Source organism: Macadamia integrifolia, chromosome 11, assembly GCF_013358625.1.
Source record: "Macadamia integrifolia cultivar HAES 741 chromosome 11, SCU_Mint_v3, whole genome shotgun sequence".
In the NCBI taxonomy this organism is placed as follows: Eukaryota; Viridiplantae; Streptophyta; class Magnoliopsida; order Proteales; family Proteaceae; genus Macadamia; species Macadamia integrifolia.
In genome coordinates, this window is record NC_056567.1 from 8,415,169 (window position 1) to 8,431,381 (window position 16,213).

At 38.1% G+C, this 16,213-nt stretch overlaps 1 protein-coding gene across 2 annotated transcripts in view; it reads left to right on the top strand.

Annotated features, from left to right (window-relative positions):
• The first annotated feature begins 7,526 nt into the window (after positions 1 to 7,526).
• LOC122093417 (probable low-specificity L-threonine aldolase 1) overlaps positions 7,527 to 16,213 on the top strand; it is a 12,115-nt gene continuing 3,428 nt past the window's right edge. Inside the window, exons 1-7 of one of the 2 annotated variants that reach the window (XM_042663757.1) lie at positions 7,527 to 7,802; positions 8,313 to 8,392; positions 9,012 to 9,496; positions 12,043 to 12,154; positions 15,029 to 15,079; positions 15,337 to 15,408; positions 15,486 to 15,618. In XM_042663757.1, the coding sequence (XP_042519691.1) occupies positions 9,054 to 9,496; positions 12,043 to 12,154; positions 15,029 to 15,079; positions 15,337 to 15,408; positions 15,486 to 15,618 (811 nt within the window). In that variant the 5' untranslated portion in view covers positions 7,527 to 7,802; positions 8,313 to 8,392; positions 9,012 to 9,053. Of the gene's footprint in view, positions 7,803 to 7,831; positions 8,166 to 8,312; positions 8,393 to 9,011; positions 9,497 to 12,042; positions 12,155 to 15,028; positions 15,080 to 15,336; positions 15,409 to 15,485; positions 15,619 to 16,213 lie in introns of those variants that run through there. The other variant, XM_042663758.1, reaches the window with a different exon arrangement.

Here is a 16,213-nt window from a genome sequence, read left to right on the forward strand (position 1 = left end):
AGGAACACATGAACCTACACCACCAATGGCCTTTGCAGAGGATGATGATGATGCTTTCACTTTGGATGATGAATTGGAAGCCCAATTCGAACTAAAAGGTGAACTAAGTCTTGTCGGTCAAGTGATTGTCTGTAAGCCATACCGTAGACAGGCAACTGAAGGTCTTCTACGAGCCTGGAACACTAAATTTCCTATTGAAGTGGTTCCACTACAGGGTGATCGATACCTTTTCAGTTTCCGTCATCCATTAGATATTGCGAATGTAATGGACTAAGGCCCTTGGGGTATTGGGGGAAACTTACTAGTAATGGAGAAGTGGAGACAATCGGAAGATTACTCATTCAATTTTGCTGATTTCTGGGTTCAACTCCATGAAGTCCCACAAGAATTGTTCAACTTGGACTTGGCTTCACAATTGGCCACCAAAGTGGGATAGCCGACTAAGGTTACACTCTTTCAAGGTCTTCAATTTGGAAACCAGGTACAATTCATCCATTGTCGAGTGAAAGTTGATGTTTCAAAGCCTCTACGTAAGGTGATCCCTATCAAGAGGAAGTCTGGTATGAAGACAATGGTAGAGGTGACATATGAAAAGTTAACAAATTATTGCTACTACTGTGGAAGATTTGATCATGAAGTTAAGCGTTGTGTGGCCTCGTTTAAGGCAAAATTGTCCCATACTGCTGCTCATGGATGTGCCAAATCATCTTCCTGTCCCCAATTCAATACTTATTGGTTTGGGCCAAATGTACGTGTAATTGCACCAGATTATAGGCAATTAGAAAATATGGAATCTCGAGTTCTTTCAATATCCCCTGGTGAACTGACTAATGATCAGTTTGTAGCAACACGATTTGCTCTGTCACCTCCTGTATATTCAGGGCGGTCGGGGACAACTTTCTCAGGCCTAAGTTTTCCCACCGGAGGAGTTGCCGAAGGATCACTTACCCATGCTAATGTGGCATTAATTGCAAAAGTTAGGAGATCTCATGTTATTGGTCCAGGTACGCACCCTTCCTTTTCACCTCACCTCACCTCACCCCACTACTCAACTGATTCCTTACCATCTGATTTCCAACATACCTTATCCTCCCTTGGCCTTCCCATTACCTTAACCAATAGCCAACTCACACAACACCCTGAAATATCCAAATTACTAGTTGCCCTACTCCCACATTTATCGGATATCACTTTATCTCCTCACCACCACACTAACCTTCCTGATTTGTCCAATTTAAACCCATCTTTCCAAAGTTCATTAACCCCATCAACCTTAACCACCACTTCCCACGTTCTAAAACCATCTCTTGACCCATCTTCCCTAACAACTAATCCAATAACTGCCATGGACTCCTCAGAATCCATTGTACAAATGGCGGCTTTACTTCCTAAGGACCCCTATCAGAACGTCTGGATGGCTTTGTTATGGTGACTTCAACTCCTATTTATCTTGGCATGAGAAAGAAGGGGGCAATGTAGGGGTTCATGTGATATTGCTCAGTTTAGGAGTTTTGTGAATTCCTGTGAGCTGATGGATCTTGGAACACATGGACCAACCTTTACTTGGTCTAATAAAAGGAAAGGATCTTCTCTTATACGTATAAAGCTTGACAGAGCTATGTCAAATGATGCATGAAGAAGAACTTTCCCTGATACAGCATTTCTGGTTCACACAGCCCTTAATTCTGATCACTCACCCATTATTATTGATTCTGTTGGAGGTAAATGCAAGGGACAATGACCATTCCGTTTTGAATCCATGTGGTTTCAGCATCCAAAATGTTGGCAAATAGCTATTTCCACTTGGGAGCCCCCTGAAGGTGATAATAGTACCCCTCCTTTATTCAGGAAGATGCATAACTGTAAGCCAGTATTTAGAAGGTGGAATAAGGAAGTATTTGGACACATCCAGACAAATATTAAGGCTCTTTTTGAAGAATTATTGTCACTCCAGGAAGGGACGACTTCCAAGACTAGCAGTCAACGCGAACGAATGCTGTCTGATAAACTCAATGAGGAGCTGGAAAAGGAGGAGGAAATGTGGAGACAGAAGTCAAGGATTACATGGCTACAACAAGGGGACCGTAATACTCACTTCTTCCATATGACCACGGTAGCAAGGAGAAGCAGAAATCGGATTCTTCGCCTTAAATGCAATAATGGAGATTGGACCCAGACTAAAGCTCAGGTGTATGAGGACATGCAATCTTACTATCACTAGATCTTTAAATCTGAAGGCATTGAACCAGCTGCACTACAGGAAGTTCTGAACTCCATTCAGCCACAGATGACTACTGAGATGAACACTGATTTATGCGCCATCCCAACTTTGGATGAGGTACACTCAGTCCTCATTGGAATGGCTCCTTTAAAGGCACCTGGACCTGGGAAAAAAATCGTCTGTTTTTCTTCATGTTTTGCTACCTTCAGAAGGCGACATGTGGCATTACTTTAAATGAACGGTCAAGATTGAATTAAAAATCAAACTAGATGTAATAACCCTCACCCAACTGAATTAATCTTGACCGTTGATGACACGTGTCATCTTCTACAACTAGCAAAACACAAGAAAAACAGGGAAGGTAAAAATAGACGATTTTTATCCCTGGACCTGATGGGCATCCCCCAGCATTTTTTCAAAAGTATTGGGATTTCACGCATATGAATTTATATAATTTTGTTTGTAATTTTTTTGTATCTGATTCAATAACTGCTACTTGTAATCAGACCTATCTATGTCTAGTTCCCAAGAATGCTAATCCTGAAAGTACAGATCACTATAGGCCCATCTCTTTATGTGCAGTTGTTGTGAAGGTCATCACCAAGATCCTTGCTACTAGGCTGCGAGTAGTCTTGGATACTATTATTTCTCTGACACAATCAACTTTCATTTCCAACAGATCTATCTCTGATAATGTGTTTGTTGCACATGAGTTGTTTCACTACATCAACCGCAGGAAGAAAGGGAAGCAACATTTTTTAGCCCTCAAGCTGGATATGCGGAAAGCATATGACAGGGTGGAATGGGAATTTCTTGATAAGTTGCTTCTACGTTTTGATTTCAGTCCCAAATGGTTTGGAATAGTAATGTCCTCGCTTCAATCAGTTACATAAAATTTGGTGATTAATGGTGGGATTCATGGAAAGGTAATTCCTTCGCGAGGTATCCGACAAGGTGACCCTCTATCGCCAACACTTTTCGTTCTTTGCTCTCAAGCTTTGAGTAGCATTATTTATCAATCAGAGAGGGCTGGCTTATTGCAGGGTGTACGTGTCCAGAACCGATCAAAACCCATTACTCATCTTCTCTTCGTTGATGACTGTCTATTGTTCTCAGAATTGAAGCTTAAGGAAGTCAACCATTTAAAAGACTGCCTTGATTTATATTGCACAGCAAGTGGACAATCAATTAATCTGAAGAAGTCTTCACTATCATTCAGCCCAAACGTGCCTCTAAAGTTCCAACGCTGGTTCTCTCAGGTTCTGAAGGTTCCATATGGTAAAAGGCCTAGTAAGTACTTGGGGCTGCTGACAACCTTTGGAGTGTCAAAGGCTGCATTATTCCAAGATCTATCAGACAAGACTAATCAACGTCTAGGCTTTTGGAAATCCCAACTCTTGTCCCATGCCGGGAAAGAGGTTATGCTTAAATCTGTTGCTTTTTCCTTATCAAATTATGCAAGTTCGCATTTTAAATTGCCTGTATCACTCCATCAACAAATAGAAAAGCAGCTAATAATTTCTTTTGGGGAGATGGCTAGGAGAAAAGGAAAATTCATTGGATATCTTGGCTTTGTTTATGCCAATCGAAGGAGAGAGGGGGTCTGGGTTTTAGAGATCCAGTTTTGCATAATAAAGCTCTTTTATCGAAGGTTGCTTGGCGACTATGGAAGGAACCAGATTCATTGTGGGGGAGGATTATGAAGTCGATCTATTTCCATATTGGGATTTTATGGAAGCATCAATCGGGGCAAATCCATCTTGGGCTTGGAGGAGCCTACTGGAAGGATGTGAAGTTCTAAAACAAGGGCTGCTATGGCGGGTGGGGACTGATACATCCATTAACATCTGGTCTGATAATTGGCTACGGCCCTGGCCCATAGCCAAACCCTAGTTGCATCCCTATCTTATTCTCTCTCTCTCTCTCTCCTTATTTTATCTCTTCCTTAATTTTCTCTCCTTTCTCTTTCATGTGCACATCATGTGGCACCATCAGACCAAGCCTAAAGGCTCCCACATCTGCCATATTTTTCATGTGTTCTTCCTCAAGCAAAAAATAAGCAATAGCCAATAAGTTCAAGAGAAAATATCAACAGGACGAGATACTCCATCCATATCCATAGATTGTTCACCATAGATTGTGATTCATTAGCATGGATTTTGATTCATTGACAGGGATTGGAACCAATGGAAGCAACATAGAAAGATCTTAAAGTTTTGCTATAATAATTTTCTACATTCAACCTTGAGGACAAGACTCTTTTTTAAGGAGAAAATAATGTTACGTGTTTAGGGTCACACATGCATGTATATGGGAGCATACTATGTGAGAATAATGGGTGGGTAGGTAGTTATTTAATTATTATAATTTAAAAGAGTAGTTGTTTAAATAATATGTATTATATAAATGAAGATAAATGTAATTGAAAGGCGAAGATAGACTTTGATTGACTTGGATTCTTAATTTTCTATGATTTCTCTTAATAAAAGGGTCATGGCTTTTCTATAAAGTAAGAGGCAAGTTTTCTCCATAAAGCCAAACTTATCAATTATCTTATTCTCTCTCTCTCTCTCTCTCTCTCTCTCTCTCTCACCCTATTTTATCTCTTTTTTTTTCCCTCTTTTCTTGTATCATATGGTCTTCCATTTGGGTTATGTTTGACAATAGAAGGGAAAAAAAAGATAAAAAACATAATAAGACAAAAAATCATAATTACGTAATGATTTTTTTAAATATATTTTTCTCTTTAAATTCATTTTTTTTCTTGTACTGGCTTCCAAACAAAGCCTTGGTAGGATATGGATAGGAAAATCGAAATTGCTTGAGGTGTATGTGCCTCACAAGTGAAAAGTGGATCAAATTTAAGGAATGCTAACAATAATACAAAATATATTGTTATGACATTCGATCCTGCCATACAAAATATACTGTCATTACAAATCAACCCCCCACACAAAATATATATATATATATATATATAGGGTAGCTTATGACATTCGATCCTACCATACAATAATACATTATGTATTGGACCCAATTGCTTCATTCACATTGCGAGCCCTACTACTTTGAAAGGCTTAGATGCTTATATATCAAAGGGCCTGTTTGGGGATTTTGTATGCTAAGGATTGATCTTACGGCCTTGTGGGGTTTAAAGCATAAATCCAACCAAATTATTTTGCTTAATATCTTTACTGCATGAAGCTAGCTAGTTTAGCTTACCGGTCGAAGCCATGCGACAAAGAGATTGCATAGGTCAAAGGTCATAAATTACATGAAATGAAATCTCCATTTATTGTAATTTGCGAATAATTAAAAATTAGAATAAAGGGAAACGTTTCTCTGAGCCTGAGGTACACTGCATGCCCCTCTCATATTGGATTATAATATTATTTTTTTAAATAAAAAAAATGATGAAAAAAAATCATTGTGAGGAGATGTAAAATACCCTGCTTGTTCAGAGAGCCCTTTTCCCATAATAAATTACACTCGTACGTGGGTGTTTAGTGCTTTTCACTGCTTTCAGTGAAAGTTGAATGATCCTCATTTAACTCTGGTATGATCTGGTCCATGCGGTTGTGAGATCAATATGCATCTACAGGACTAGTCAGGCCGAAGGCCTAGATACCTGTCGTTAGCAAAAAAAAAAAAGAGGGAGAGAGAATGCTACATGGTCATGTGTGCCCTCAGCGCAAACACTGGGATCAATGGGAGCGTGTGTTGAGACATCCAACAGGGGGTGTAGGTTGATCATTTCACTGTCCATGTGTTCAAGCACAAGAGCTCACAACTGGCTATAACGTTCTTTTCTTAGGGAAAAAAAAAAAAGGAATTGTCTCACAATGAAAGAAAGAAAAAAACAGGCACATCATGCTCAATTGCAGGAGCAACCAGCCCAGCCTGAAGTTTATGCTTGATGGTTGGACCAGGCTTGGTATGTATCTAAGTCGAAACAATTTAATAAATGGTTTGATTTTGGTTTTGAAAAATATTATTGTTTAATAAATGATTTAATTTGATTTTAAACAGTTTAAGCGTCTATTTGAACCATTTACAGATCGTTAAATTGATTATATTTAACCCAACTGGCTGTTTACATAATGTCCACACATTTTCACATGTGCACTTAGAATTTAGAACAGATATGCAAATACGCAATCAAGAAAAGGGTTTAAAACTGAAAACCATATATGAACTTATCACCTTAGAGAGGTAACAAAACCCAGACTAAAACCTTAACCTCAAAACCTAAATTGTTTAGAAACCAGGAAACGGAAACTGTTATGACCATACTACCATAGTAGTTGAGTCAGTCGTACAAGGTTATTTTGATAAATATAATCTGGTTTCATCTTGACCCAATTGTTTGATTGTTCCCTTTCTAAGTCTTAATAAATCATAATCGTTCTTCAAGTGTTGTGAACATAGTAAGTTCAAGAACAACAACAATTCGAGAATGAATGCATACAACAATTGAACAAGACAAATAACAATAGTACTTTTTGAAAATCCTGTGTAATGAAATACATATGATAATGATATACATACATGCTCTGTAAGCAAACATAGAGACAAGGAATGGACAATAGTGGGGGTGTCAATCCTGAGCCCGCACTGGTAGGCCTGATCGAGACTGACATGTTTATTGCCCGACCTAGACCAGCTCGTTTAAAACGTGTTAGGCATTCACGGTGCAAGTAGCCAGCCCGTCAGGACGCCGACTGAACCAACACATTTATATGCCAGACTTGAACCAACTCGTTGTAACTTGACCCAGCCCAACCCCCTTTATACTACATAAAATTCTTATTTTTCCACTACTAGTAAAAAACAAATTAAGCTTTTTTACCCTTTGCTTTGTAATAGAATTTAATTTAATTAAGCTTTATTTTATAAATTGTAGAGGTTATAATCTTTTCTTTTCTTTGTAAGAACAACTATAATCTCATATCATTTCTTTTTTTATTAAATATTTGTCTCGCATATTTCTGGGTTAACTTAAGAAAAAATTTTTAGAGTAGTCGCGGGCTTTAAACCGTACCATGCCCCCTAAAACTGGACCCGTTTATTTGAATGAATGTTCACAATGCAAGGCTTTCAAATAATTAAGCCCGATTAAGCCCGACCATTTCGGTAAATGGTCTCGTTTCATCTTTACTTTACCCCGGTCGTTCCCTTCCCGAGACATCAGAGGCCAAATTGAAGTTTTATCTCCCCGGGTTCTTCCAGTTCCCAGGTAGAAATGGACAACAATAATAAATGTTATCAGCCATTAAAGTAGCAGTCAAAGCTTTTCTTCTCCATAATAATAAATAATCTCCAAAGGGCCAAACATGGAGACAAGGAAGAAAACAATCCTACCTAAATGGAAATAAAAAATTGTCGTCTTTATCATCTCTACCCTTCCCCTGTCAGCATCCGCAAAAAGTAGGATCAATACAAAATGGCGATGGAAAGTTGAGTGGATGATGATTCGGATTCTAGCAATTTTAAAACGAGAAGATTGCATGGTACCCATGCTGCATTGAGTCATTGGAATGACACGAACACTGACCTGCCCGCCTTCCACACGCCACTCCAGGTGATGAATGTTGTTCCGATGTTCCTTGTTACTCTTCATGCATTCTTTGTTTCTTCTGTGACTTTTCCTCTTCTGGGGGTCACTCGAAACTGTTAAGTTTGAGGTCAACATTTCATGGGTTTGGTTTGTTTTTTAATCATGAATCATGATCTATGTCCTGTATTATTGGTTTGAGCTTGGGTGGATGAGTACTGACTAGATACTGAACTGGATTTGGGTTTTCCTTTTTGTCTGGTTCTCGATTTCTACTCCTCTTTAAAGGGTTTGTTATTTGAGTTGTTCAATCGTGGAATCTGGGTTGCCTCTGCTGGCCCAAATTGGTTATAACAGAATCAGGAAAACCAGTTTTTCTGTTTTTGCGAGGTACACTTGTCATTATTTAATGTAGTGAAAGAGAGAAATTTCTACCCAAAAAAAAGTGAGAAAATGGGGATTCTTTTTAGCTTACAGTTGAGTATTGAGAAGACTTCCTCTTTTTCTGCTAAAGATCTTGAGATTTTGGCATTTCAGGTCAAGAACAGAGCCGTAGCAGAATTTGAACTCTGAGAGTGTAAGAATTTGTCATTGAGTTTCGGATTGCAGGGGAAGAGGTAAAAATTTCTTATCTTTGTTGGACTTAGAAATTAGGGAACAGGCCACGCAGTGACGAAGATTCTACTTTCATCTTTTTATTTATTTATTTTTTAAATAAGGATACCGTATAAAATAATATTTCTGGGAAAGTTTTCGAGATTTGTCAAATTACACTTGGAAAACCTCAAAGAAGGATCAAAGATCAGTTGAGAGATCCTTTGAGTTGGCCCTCTGCTTGTGATTCAAATCTTCACTTGAATGGAGGGTCCAAAAGTTCACAACAGATTCAACAGAATCATGGTTTCTGATGAAAATGTTGAACTTCAACTGGGTTTGATTTGCTCAAGGTCAGTTTCACAGTGCAGAGCAGGGTTTGAAAAATGTTAGTGTTAGCGGTTTTTGTTTGTGTTTTAATGTTTTGTTTTGTTTCATTTTTTCATTTCTGATTGAAGTATGAGCATTTTTGGTTGCAGTAGACTGAAGTCTGGATTATATGTTTTCCATTAAACCGTCAGCATCATAATTTAGTTCTGGGAATGTTTCCTGTTTCATAAATTTAGGTGCTTGAAGTGTTAAAATTTTATTAGAAAACCATCTTTGTCATCATGATTTCATATTTATTTTCTTAACTAACAGAGTATTGGGAGAACGGAGCTGTGATTTTTTTATCTCAGAAAAATGGTGACCAGAACAGTGGACCTTCGATCAGACACAGTCACCAAACCAACTGAAGCAATGCGAACCGCAATGGCAAATGCTGAAGTTGATGATGACATCTTGGGTAATGACCCAACAGCCTATCGCTTGGAGGTAGAGATGGCAAGGATCATGGGCAAGGAAGCAGCTATCTTTGTTCCTTCAGGCACCATGGGTAACCTCGTAAGTGTACTAGTCCATTGTGAAGTTAGAGGAAGTGAAGTCATCCTTGGAGACAAATCCCATATCCATCTTTATGAGAATGGAGGAATCTCGATTATTGGTGGTGTACATTCGAGAACCGTGAAGAATAATCCAGACGGAACGATGGATATTGCGTTGATTGAAGCTGCTATAAGGGATCCTGAAGAGGACCTTTACCACCCAACTACTAGGCTTATCTGCTTGGAGAACTCGCATGCAACGTAAGTGCCTTTCTTTTTAATGGCATAATAATACCAATTGTGGTGGATGCATCTTTTGTTTATTAGATTCCCTCTTTCTTTATTTAATTAAATTTTATATTCCACTTCGTTTTGTACCCAGGTCTGGTTTTTTTTTTCTTCAAGGCTTTGTTGGTTTCTTAAGGTGGGGGGCATTCCTTTCACCTTTCTTTATTGAATACTCTTTTCACCACTGGCATGTGGGGCTGGATTTCTTTCATAGGTTCTTTTAATCAAAGATCAGACTCCACCAGATGGTTATCTCTATTAGAGCTTTTGCATTTTCTTATGACTGCTCTGTTTGGACAGTTTGGGAATAAGTGTCCTTTCCCCCTTTAGTCCATTTGTGTGTAAAACTGCACTCACAATCAACTAGGTGATTAGTATGTGATTGATGATTATGTGGAGCAATTAAATATTGCTCCTGTTTTTTATCCAATAAGGGGTCCTATGTGAGGGGTTATTCATCGTCATCAACCTCAGACAGGAATCCGTGACCACATCCATACCCCACCTTGTATTCAGGTGGATCCACCCCCCTCCCCCTGCTTTTCTGTTCCTGGTTTTTTAATTGTCATAGTACCTTCCAAGCAACTTGCAAGGATAGTATATGGTGTTGCTTTTACTACCATCCTCAATGAATTCACTTCACCAGTTAGTTAAGAATGCCATAACTTCTTGATTTGGAATTTAGATAGCTACATAAGATAAGCTTGTGAATAAGGTTCATATGTTATGCCATATTAGCATAGTTTTTAAGGCGGTAAGGCGACGGAAGGGTTTGAAGGTCTTTCGGAGCGCCTTAGCGATAAGACAAGTATAAAGCGTCGCCTTATTGACTAAAGCGTTCCTGTATAATTTTTTTATAAAACCAATCTATTTGGCTCAAATCTTAGTTGAATCCTATTACTCATATGCTAAATAAATATTAAAGGTTCATATTCATACCAATGTAAGATATTCATCAAAAAAACAAATCAATAAAGTGAATAAACTAAGTTCATTTTCATCAATCATCAATCATCTATCATCGTAGTTGCAAAACAGAAGAAGAAGAAAGAAAAAGAGATAGCAGAGCTCATCTTCTCAGTGAAGAACAGAAGAAAATGAAGAAGAAAAAAAAAGTATCGTATCAGAAGTTGCAGAACAGAAGAAGAAGAAGAAAGAAGCGAGAAGAAAGAAGAAGAATGAAGGAGAAGGCAGAAGCGAGAAGCGAGAAAAAAAATAAAATAAACTCACCGTAGTTGCAGAACAGAAGAAGAAGAAGGGAAAAAAAAAAAAACACTCACCGTAGTTGTAGAACAGAAGAAGAAGAAGAAGAAGAAGAAGAAGAAGAAGAAGAAGAAAAAAAAACTCACCGTAGTTGCAGAATAGAAGAAGAAGAAAAAAACGACAAGAAAGGAGCGAGAAGGAGAAAAAACAAAAAAACTCATCGTAGCTCTAGAACATAAGAAGAAGAAGAAGAAGAAGAAGAAAACAACTGAGAAGAAGAAAGAAGCGAGAAAAAAAAAAAAACCACTCACCGTAGCTCTGCATGAACAAGAAATAATATTGAGAAAAAAAAAAACAAACAAAAACATACCTGTAGAGGGGGTACGACTATTTGCCGGAGTAAGCTCATCGCTGCCGGAGCAAAATGGTCGCCTGGATCGGTGGTTCTTCCTTGTTCCTTCTCAAAACCCTTGATAAAATCCTAACCCTATTTGTGAATCGTATTTTTGTTTTGTTTGTGAATCGTGTTTTGGTTATTTTTGGTGGAGTAATGCTGATCCTATACATCTCAAGTGTTAACAAAACCATACACCTACCAATAAAAAAACTATATTTGGAATCTTCATCAAGCAATTTTAAAATGTGTTTCAAAAAAAAAAACCCCATAAGGCAACCACCTTTGTCGTAAGTCGTCCTAAGGCATCGCTTAAGCCGCCTTATAGCGCCTTATTCTATAAGGCGACCGCCATAGCCACTTCACGTAAGGCAGAGCACTGCCTTACCATCTCTAGACCGCATCAGCGCCAAGACGCTGGTAAGGCGACGCCTTAGCAGCGCCTTAAAAACTATGCATATTAGTTCTGTCAGTTTTTTTGAGCTATGCTCCCATACAAGAGGTAGCCCACTGTTTCAATGATACAAAGAGGTCCGTTGGTGGGTCAACTGTACTACATGAACAAAGAGGTGGGAAAGGGTTTTTGTCAATTTCATCCAAAACGGGAAATAGAAGAGGGGAAAAAATGACAGAAGGCTTTAACTTTTGTGTTAAGTTTACCAGTATACCCATCATTTTTAGACTGAGACTTCTAGGAATTTGGGAATTTTCAAATTTTATTGACTTTGGCACCTAAATGTTGCCAGTCCTTTTAACCTCTTAAAGATGTCAGGTATGGTATTTCAAGAAAGTGATATTGATTTTCATATTGGAAACAAACTCTGAAACTTTTTTTTTCTCTTTCTATATTCATCCGAGTTATCCAACTGCAACATTTTCAAACCTTGCGGTTTTTTGACATTTATCCTGCCCATCATTGCAGTGTTGGTGGTAGATGCATTTCTGTTGAATACACAGACAAGGTAGGCGAGCTTGCTAGAAAACATGGCTTGAAGCTTCACATAGATGGAGCACGGATCTTCAATGCTGGAACTGTAAGCAATAGTTTGTTTGATTTCAAAATGAGACACTGATACCTTGGTATTGATTTTCTACTAGTGCCATCATTTTTTTTTTTTTTTTAATCATTTTATGTATTTCTTAGACATCATTTTTTGTTTAAACTCATAAATCTCTTAGCAATATTGTTGTTATTATTTTCTGCCATGTAGCATGGGCCTAATTTTTGTCCATAGGGTGGTGATCAATAATCATTTTTTAGGCTTGATGTGTTATTTGAGAAAAAAAGTTTGCGATAAAGGCGAAGAAGGATTACGCCCTAATCCTAACTGGATAGTTTAATTACTTATATGTATCCTCACTAATCCACCTGAATGCCATCATTGCTGCTAAATTTTCTGGGATGTTGGAAATGATTAAAGAGGATTTATGAATTGGAGTTGAGGAAGATGTATGTAGTTTTGCAAGGGAGAGGAGGGAGAAGGAAGCAGGTGATTCGACTGTTGGTGTTGGTGATGTGGCCGCATTGGCCTCATTCAACGTTACTATTAGTTATCCTGTAACTGAAGGGATGTGGAGAGAATATTTTGGGTTGGGGGGGGGGGGAGAACTTCTAATTGATAGGAATCCCGTTATTCTCCAGTGGGAAACTTTATGGAGTCTACAAATAGTAGACTTTGGATAAGGAACAACAATCTATTATTGTGGAGCCTCAAATTTCCCAAGGAACAAATATTACCTTATCGTCTCTCTCTCTCTCTCTCTCTGTTTCTTTGATCGGTAACAGTAAAATCTTCTTGGAGGTGCTCGAACCAGTGGTACTACAGTTGGTTTTCTTGAGAACATAGTGTGGTTGTAATGGCCAGTGGTTAAGGAGTTCCAGCCCAAATGAGATATGTTATAGTTAGTCCATTCAAAGGCTTTATGGTTTTTATCCAAATGGTAGAATTTTAGAGTTGACTGTATGAAGTGTTCTTGCAAACATGGAAGTCCATCGCTGGAATTTGTTCCTTCATCTACTCTTTTATTCGTTTGTAATTTTAGTTTGGTTTGCAGATTAATTTTGAAGATCTTTGCTGGGTTCATGGGCTTGGCTTAGTTAAATTTGAATCTGCATCTAGTGTTGTCTCTCTTGTACTGTGTTGATCATTGGGAAGCTTCTCTTGAATTCTATCTTTTGTGGAAATCCTTAAAGAAGTTATGTAATGCCTCCTGAGTCCTGACTCTATGTTGAAGTCTTGAAAATGGTTCTTCTCCCGGGAAAAAAATATTTGAAAATCGCTAGTGTCATCTCTCTTAGCCGATTGATCTTCTGGACAAAAAATATTTGAAAATCTCTAACTATTCCGAAAGTTACGGCTTCACTTGGTTGATGGCCCAAGAAAATAAAATCATGTGTTGTGTTCCAAAGGAGAATGAAATAAAGCCCAATAAAGCCCTCTCTTATTGACTCGTAAAGATACTAGTTAATTGATTGAAAAAAGGGAGGTGCGCGGCATGCAAAACGGATGGAGAAATGATTAACCATCTAATTATTGTGATGTGGCCGACAAAATCTGGTATTACTTGACCTTGGTCATATCTGTTTCTATTTGAAGTATTCGGAAATAAAAAAGGTGGTAGGACTTGAGAAAACAAAGACTCACGTGTCTCCAAGATGATTAACCAAGTAGTTCATTGGGCATCTTCTGTGAGATTATCCTTGGATATTGGAGAGTGGTTGCTATATCTTCTCAAGGTTTTTTCAATGGGATGGCCTCTTTCTATGAGTGTCCTGAAATCCAAATGTTTTATTGTGTGATACTTCTTATTGAGTCAGATTTGTCATGATCATAATAGAAGGATTATCCATCTTAGGTATTTAGGACAGTACAACAATAACAATGACAAAGCTTAGCCTTATCCCAACTAAATGGGGTCAGCTACATGGATCCGCAAGCATTTGAAAAAAAAAAAAAAAAAAAACTCTTTGGGGCATCCCACTCACGAACTATCTGCAACTCGAATCCTAGTCCTCTAGGCAGCTTAGTTAGATGTCATACTTGGGTGAAGACTTAACTTTTGCATGTCTCTACTAATTAACTCGTCAATGATCAATTTTGGCCTGCCCCTAGCCCTTTTAACTCTATTTATCTACATCTGGTCACTCCTCTGTACTGGGGCATCCAAGGGCCCTTAGGTATTTAGGACAGTGTGGCTCCAAAAAGTGCATAGCTTTGGCTCTCCTTTGAGGCCCTAAGATTGCTGAGGACCTGGTGTTGAGCTTCTATTATTGAAGGTGATTCCAGTTGGTAATTTGATCGGGCTCTGGTTTGAATGTATTGCTGAGGAAATTATCTCATTTTTCTTGGCACATCTATATGTAGATCTCTCCATGTTATATTGTCAAAATTGTGGCAGTAATGGGGGGCCTTTTCCTTGCTCCTGCTTGTTCTTTTATCTTGAGCCTAGAGGAAAAATGCAATCCAAGTCTTGACCTAGGTGATAATGGTCTAACTTAGTCATAGTTGGAATTATTGCTTACACTTGACTGGGGACTAGAATTCATGCTGAAAGTATTTTCGTTGAATATTTGACTAGAGTACGGGTATAATGACTAGAATCTATAGAGATCTTATTTAACTTCATGAAATTTTGTGCCATTCGGTGTTGTCCTTTTGTCTTATTTTTTTTCCTAATAGGTTATGATTTTGATTTTGAAGAAGAAAAAGATGAATACATAGATGAGCTAATGTAGTGGAACTTATTAAGACTTCTATTTGTTGATAGCTTAGGACCTTAAGCATAGAAAAGAAAAGGTTTCTGAGGGTGATTGAACTTGAATCATCTTCTTTTAGAATTACCTCTTCTTCTGTTATATGTTTTGGTATGAAATAGGTAGATTAATGACTTTCTCATGTTTCTGCCAGGCACTTGGGGTTCCTATTGATAGACTTGTGCAAGCTGCTGATTCAGTTTCGGTATGGTTTTACCTAGTTGCTGACTTCGCAAATTTTCAATCTACATGGTCAACATGATGACTGTTTCTTTTCTTTTTTTTCTTTCAAATTTAATTTACCCCGAACTTGATTAAGCTGCAATATTTAAAACTTAATCTGTAAACACATACAAAAGCCAAAGCCATTTTTATTTTATTATAAGTGTTTCAAGTTATTTTATTGTATTATAATCTGACCTAATTAAAGATACTTATCTGTTCACCATATTCATCAATTAGGTCTGTCTCTCCAAAGGTGTCGGTGCTCCTGTTGGATCCGTCATTGTAGGTTCAAAAAGCTTTATTGCCAAGGTAATGCTGGAAAATTTGTAGGTTCAATGTTTTCTATTCTTTAGAGGATGCTACCAATCTGTTTGTTTCCGTTTCAGGCCAAGAGACTTCGGAAAACCATCGGTGGGGGAATGAGGCAGGTTGGTGTCCTATGTGCTGCTGCTTTGGTTGCATTGCAAGAGAATGTCCCTAAGCTTGAGGGTGATCACAGGAAAGCAAAACTTTTAGCAGGTCTAGTTTATGTCCTTGAGGTTCCTCAAATGCTAGTTCTGATCTTTTTGTCTCATTTAGTTATCTCCTTGCTTGCAATTGTCAGAAAGTTCACTTTCTTCTCCTGCTTTGCTTTATATATTTCACATGTGTGTTTGAAGCAGCGCCTTGGCGCTGATGCGGTCTAGAGATGGTAAGGCAGTGCTCTGCGAAGTGGCTATGGCGATCGCCTTATAGAATAAGGCGTCTTAAGCGACTCCTTAGGACGACTTACGACAAAGGCAGTCGCCTTATGGGGTTTTTTTTTTTTAAAACACATTTTAAAATTGCTTGATGAAGATTCCAAATATAGATTTTTTTTTGGTAGGTGTATGGTTTTGTTAACACTTGAGATGTATGGGATCAGCTTTACTCCACCAAAAATAACCAAAATACGATTTACAAACAAAACAAAAATACGATTCACAAATAGGGTTAGGATTTTGTCAAGGGTTTTGAGAAGGAACAAGGAAGAACCATTGATCCAGGCGACCATTTTACTGCGGCAGCGGTGAGCTTACTCTGGCGAACAGTCGTACCCCCTCTACAAGTATGTTTTTGTGTCTTTTTTTTTTTT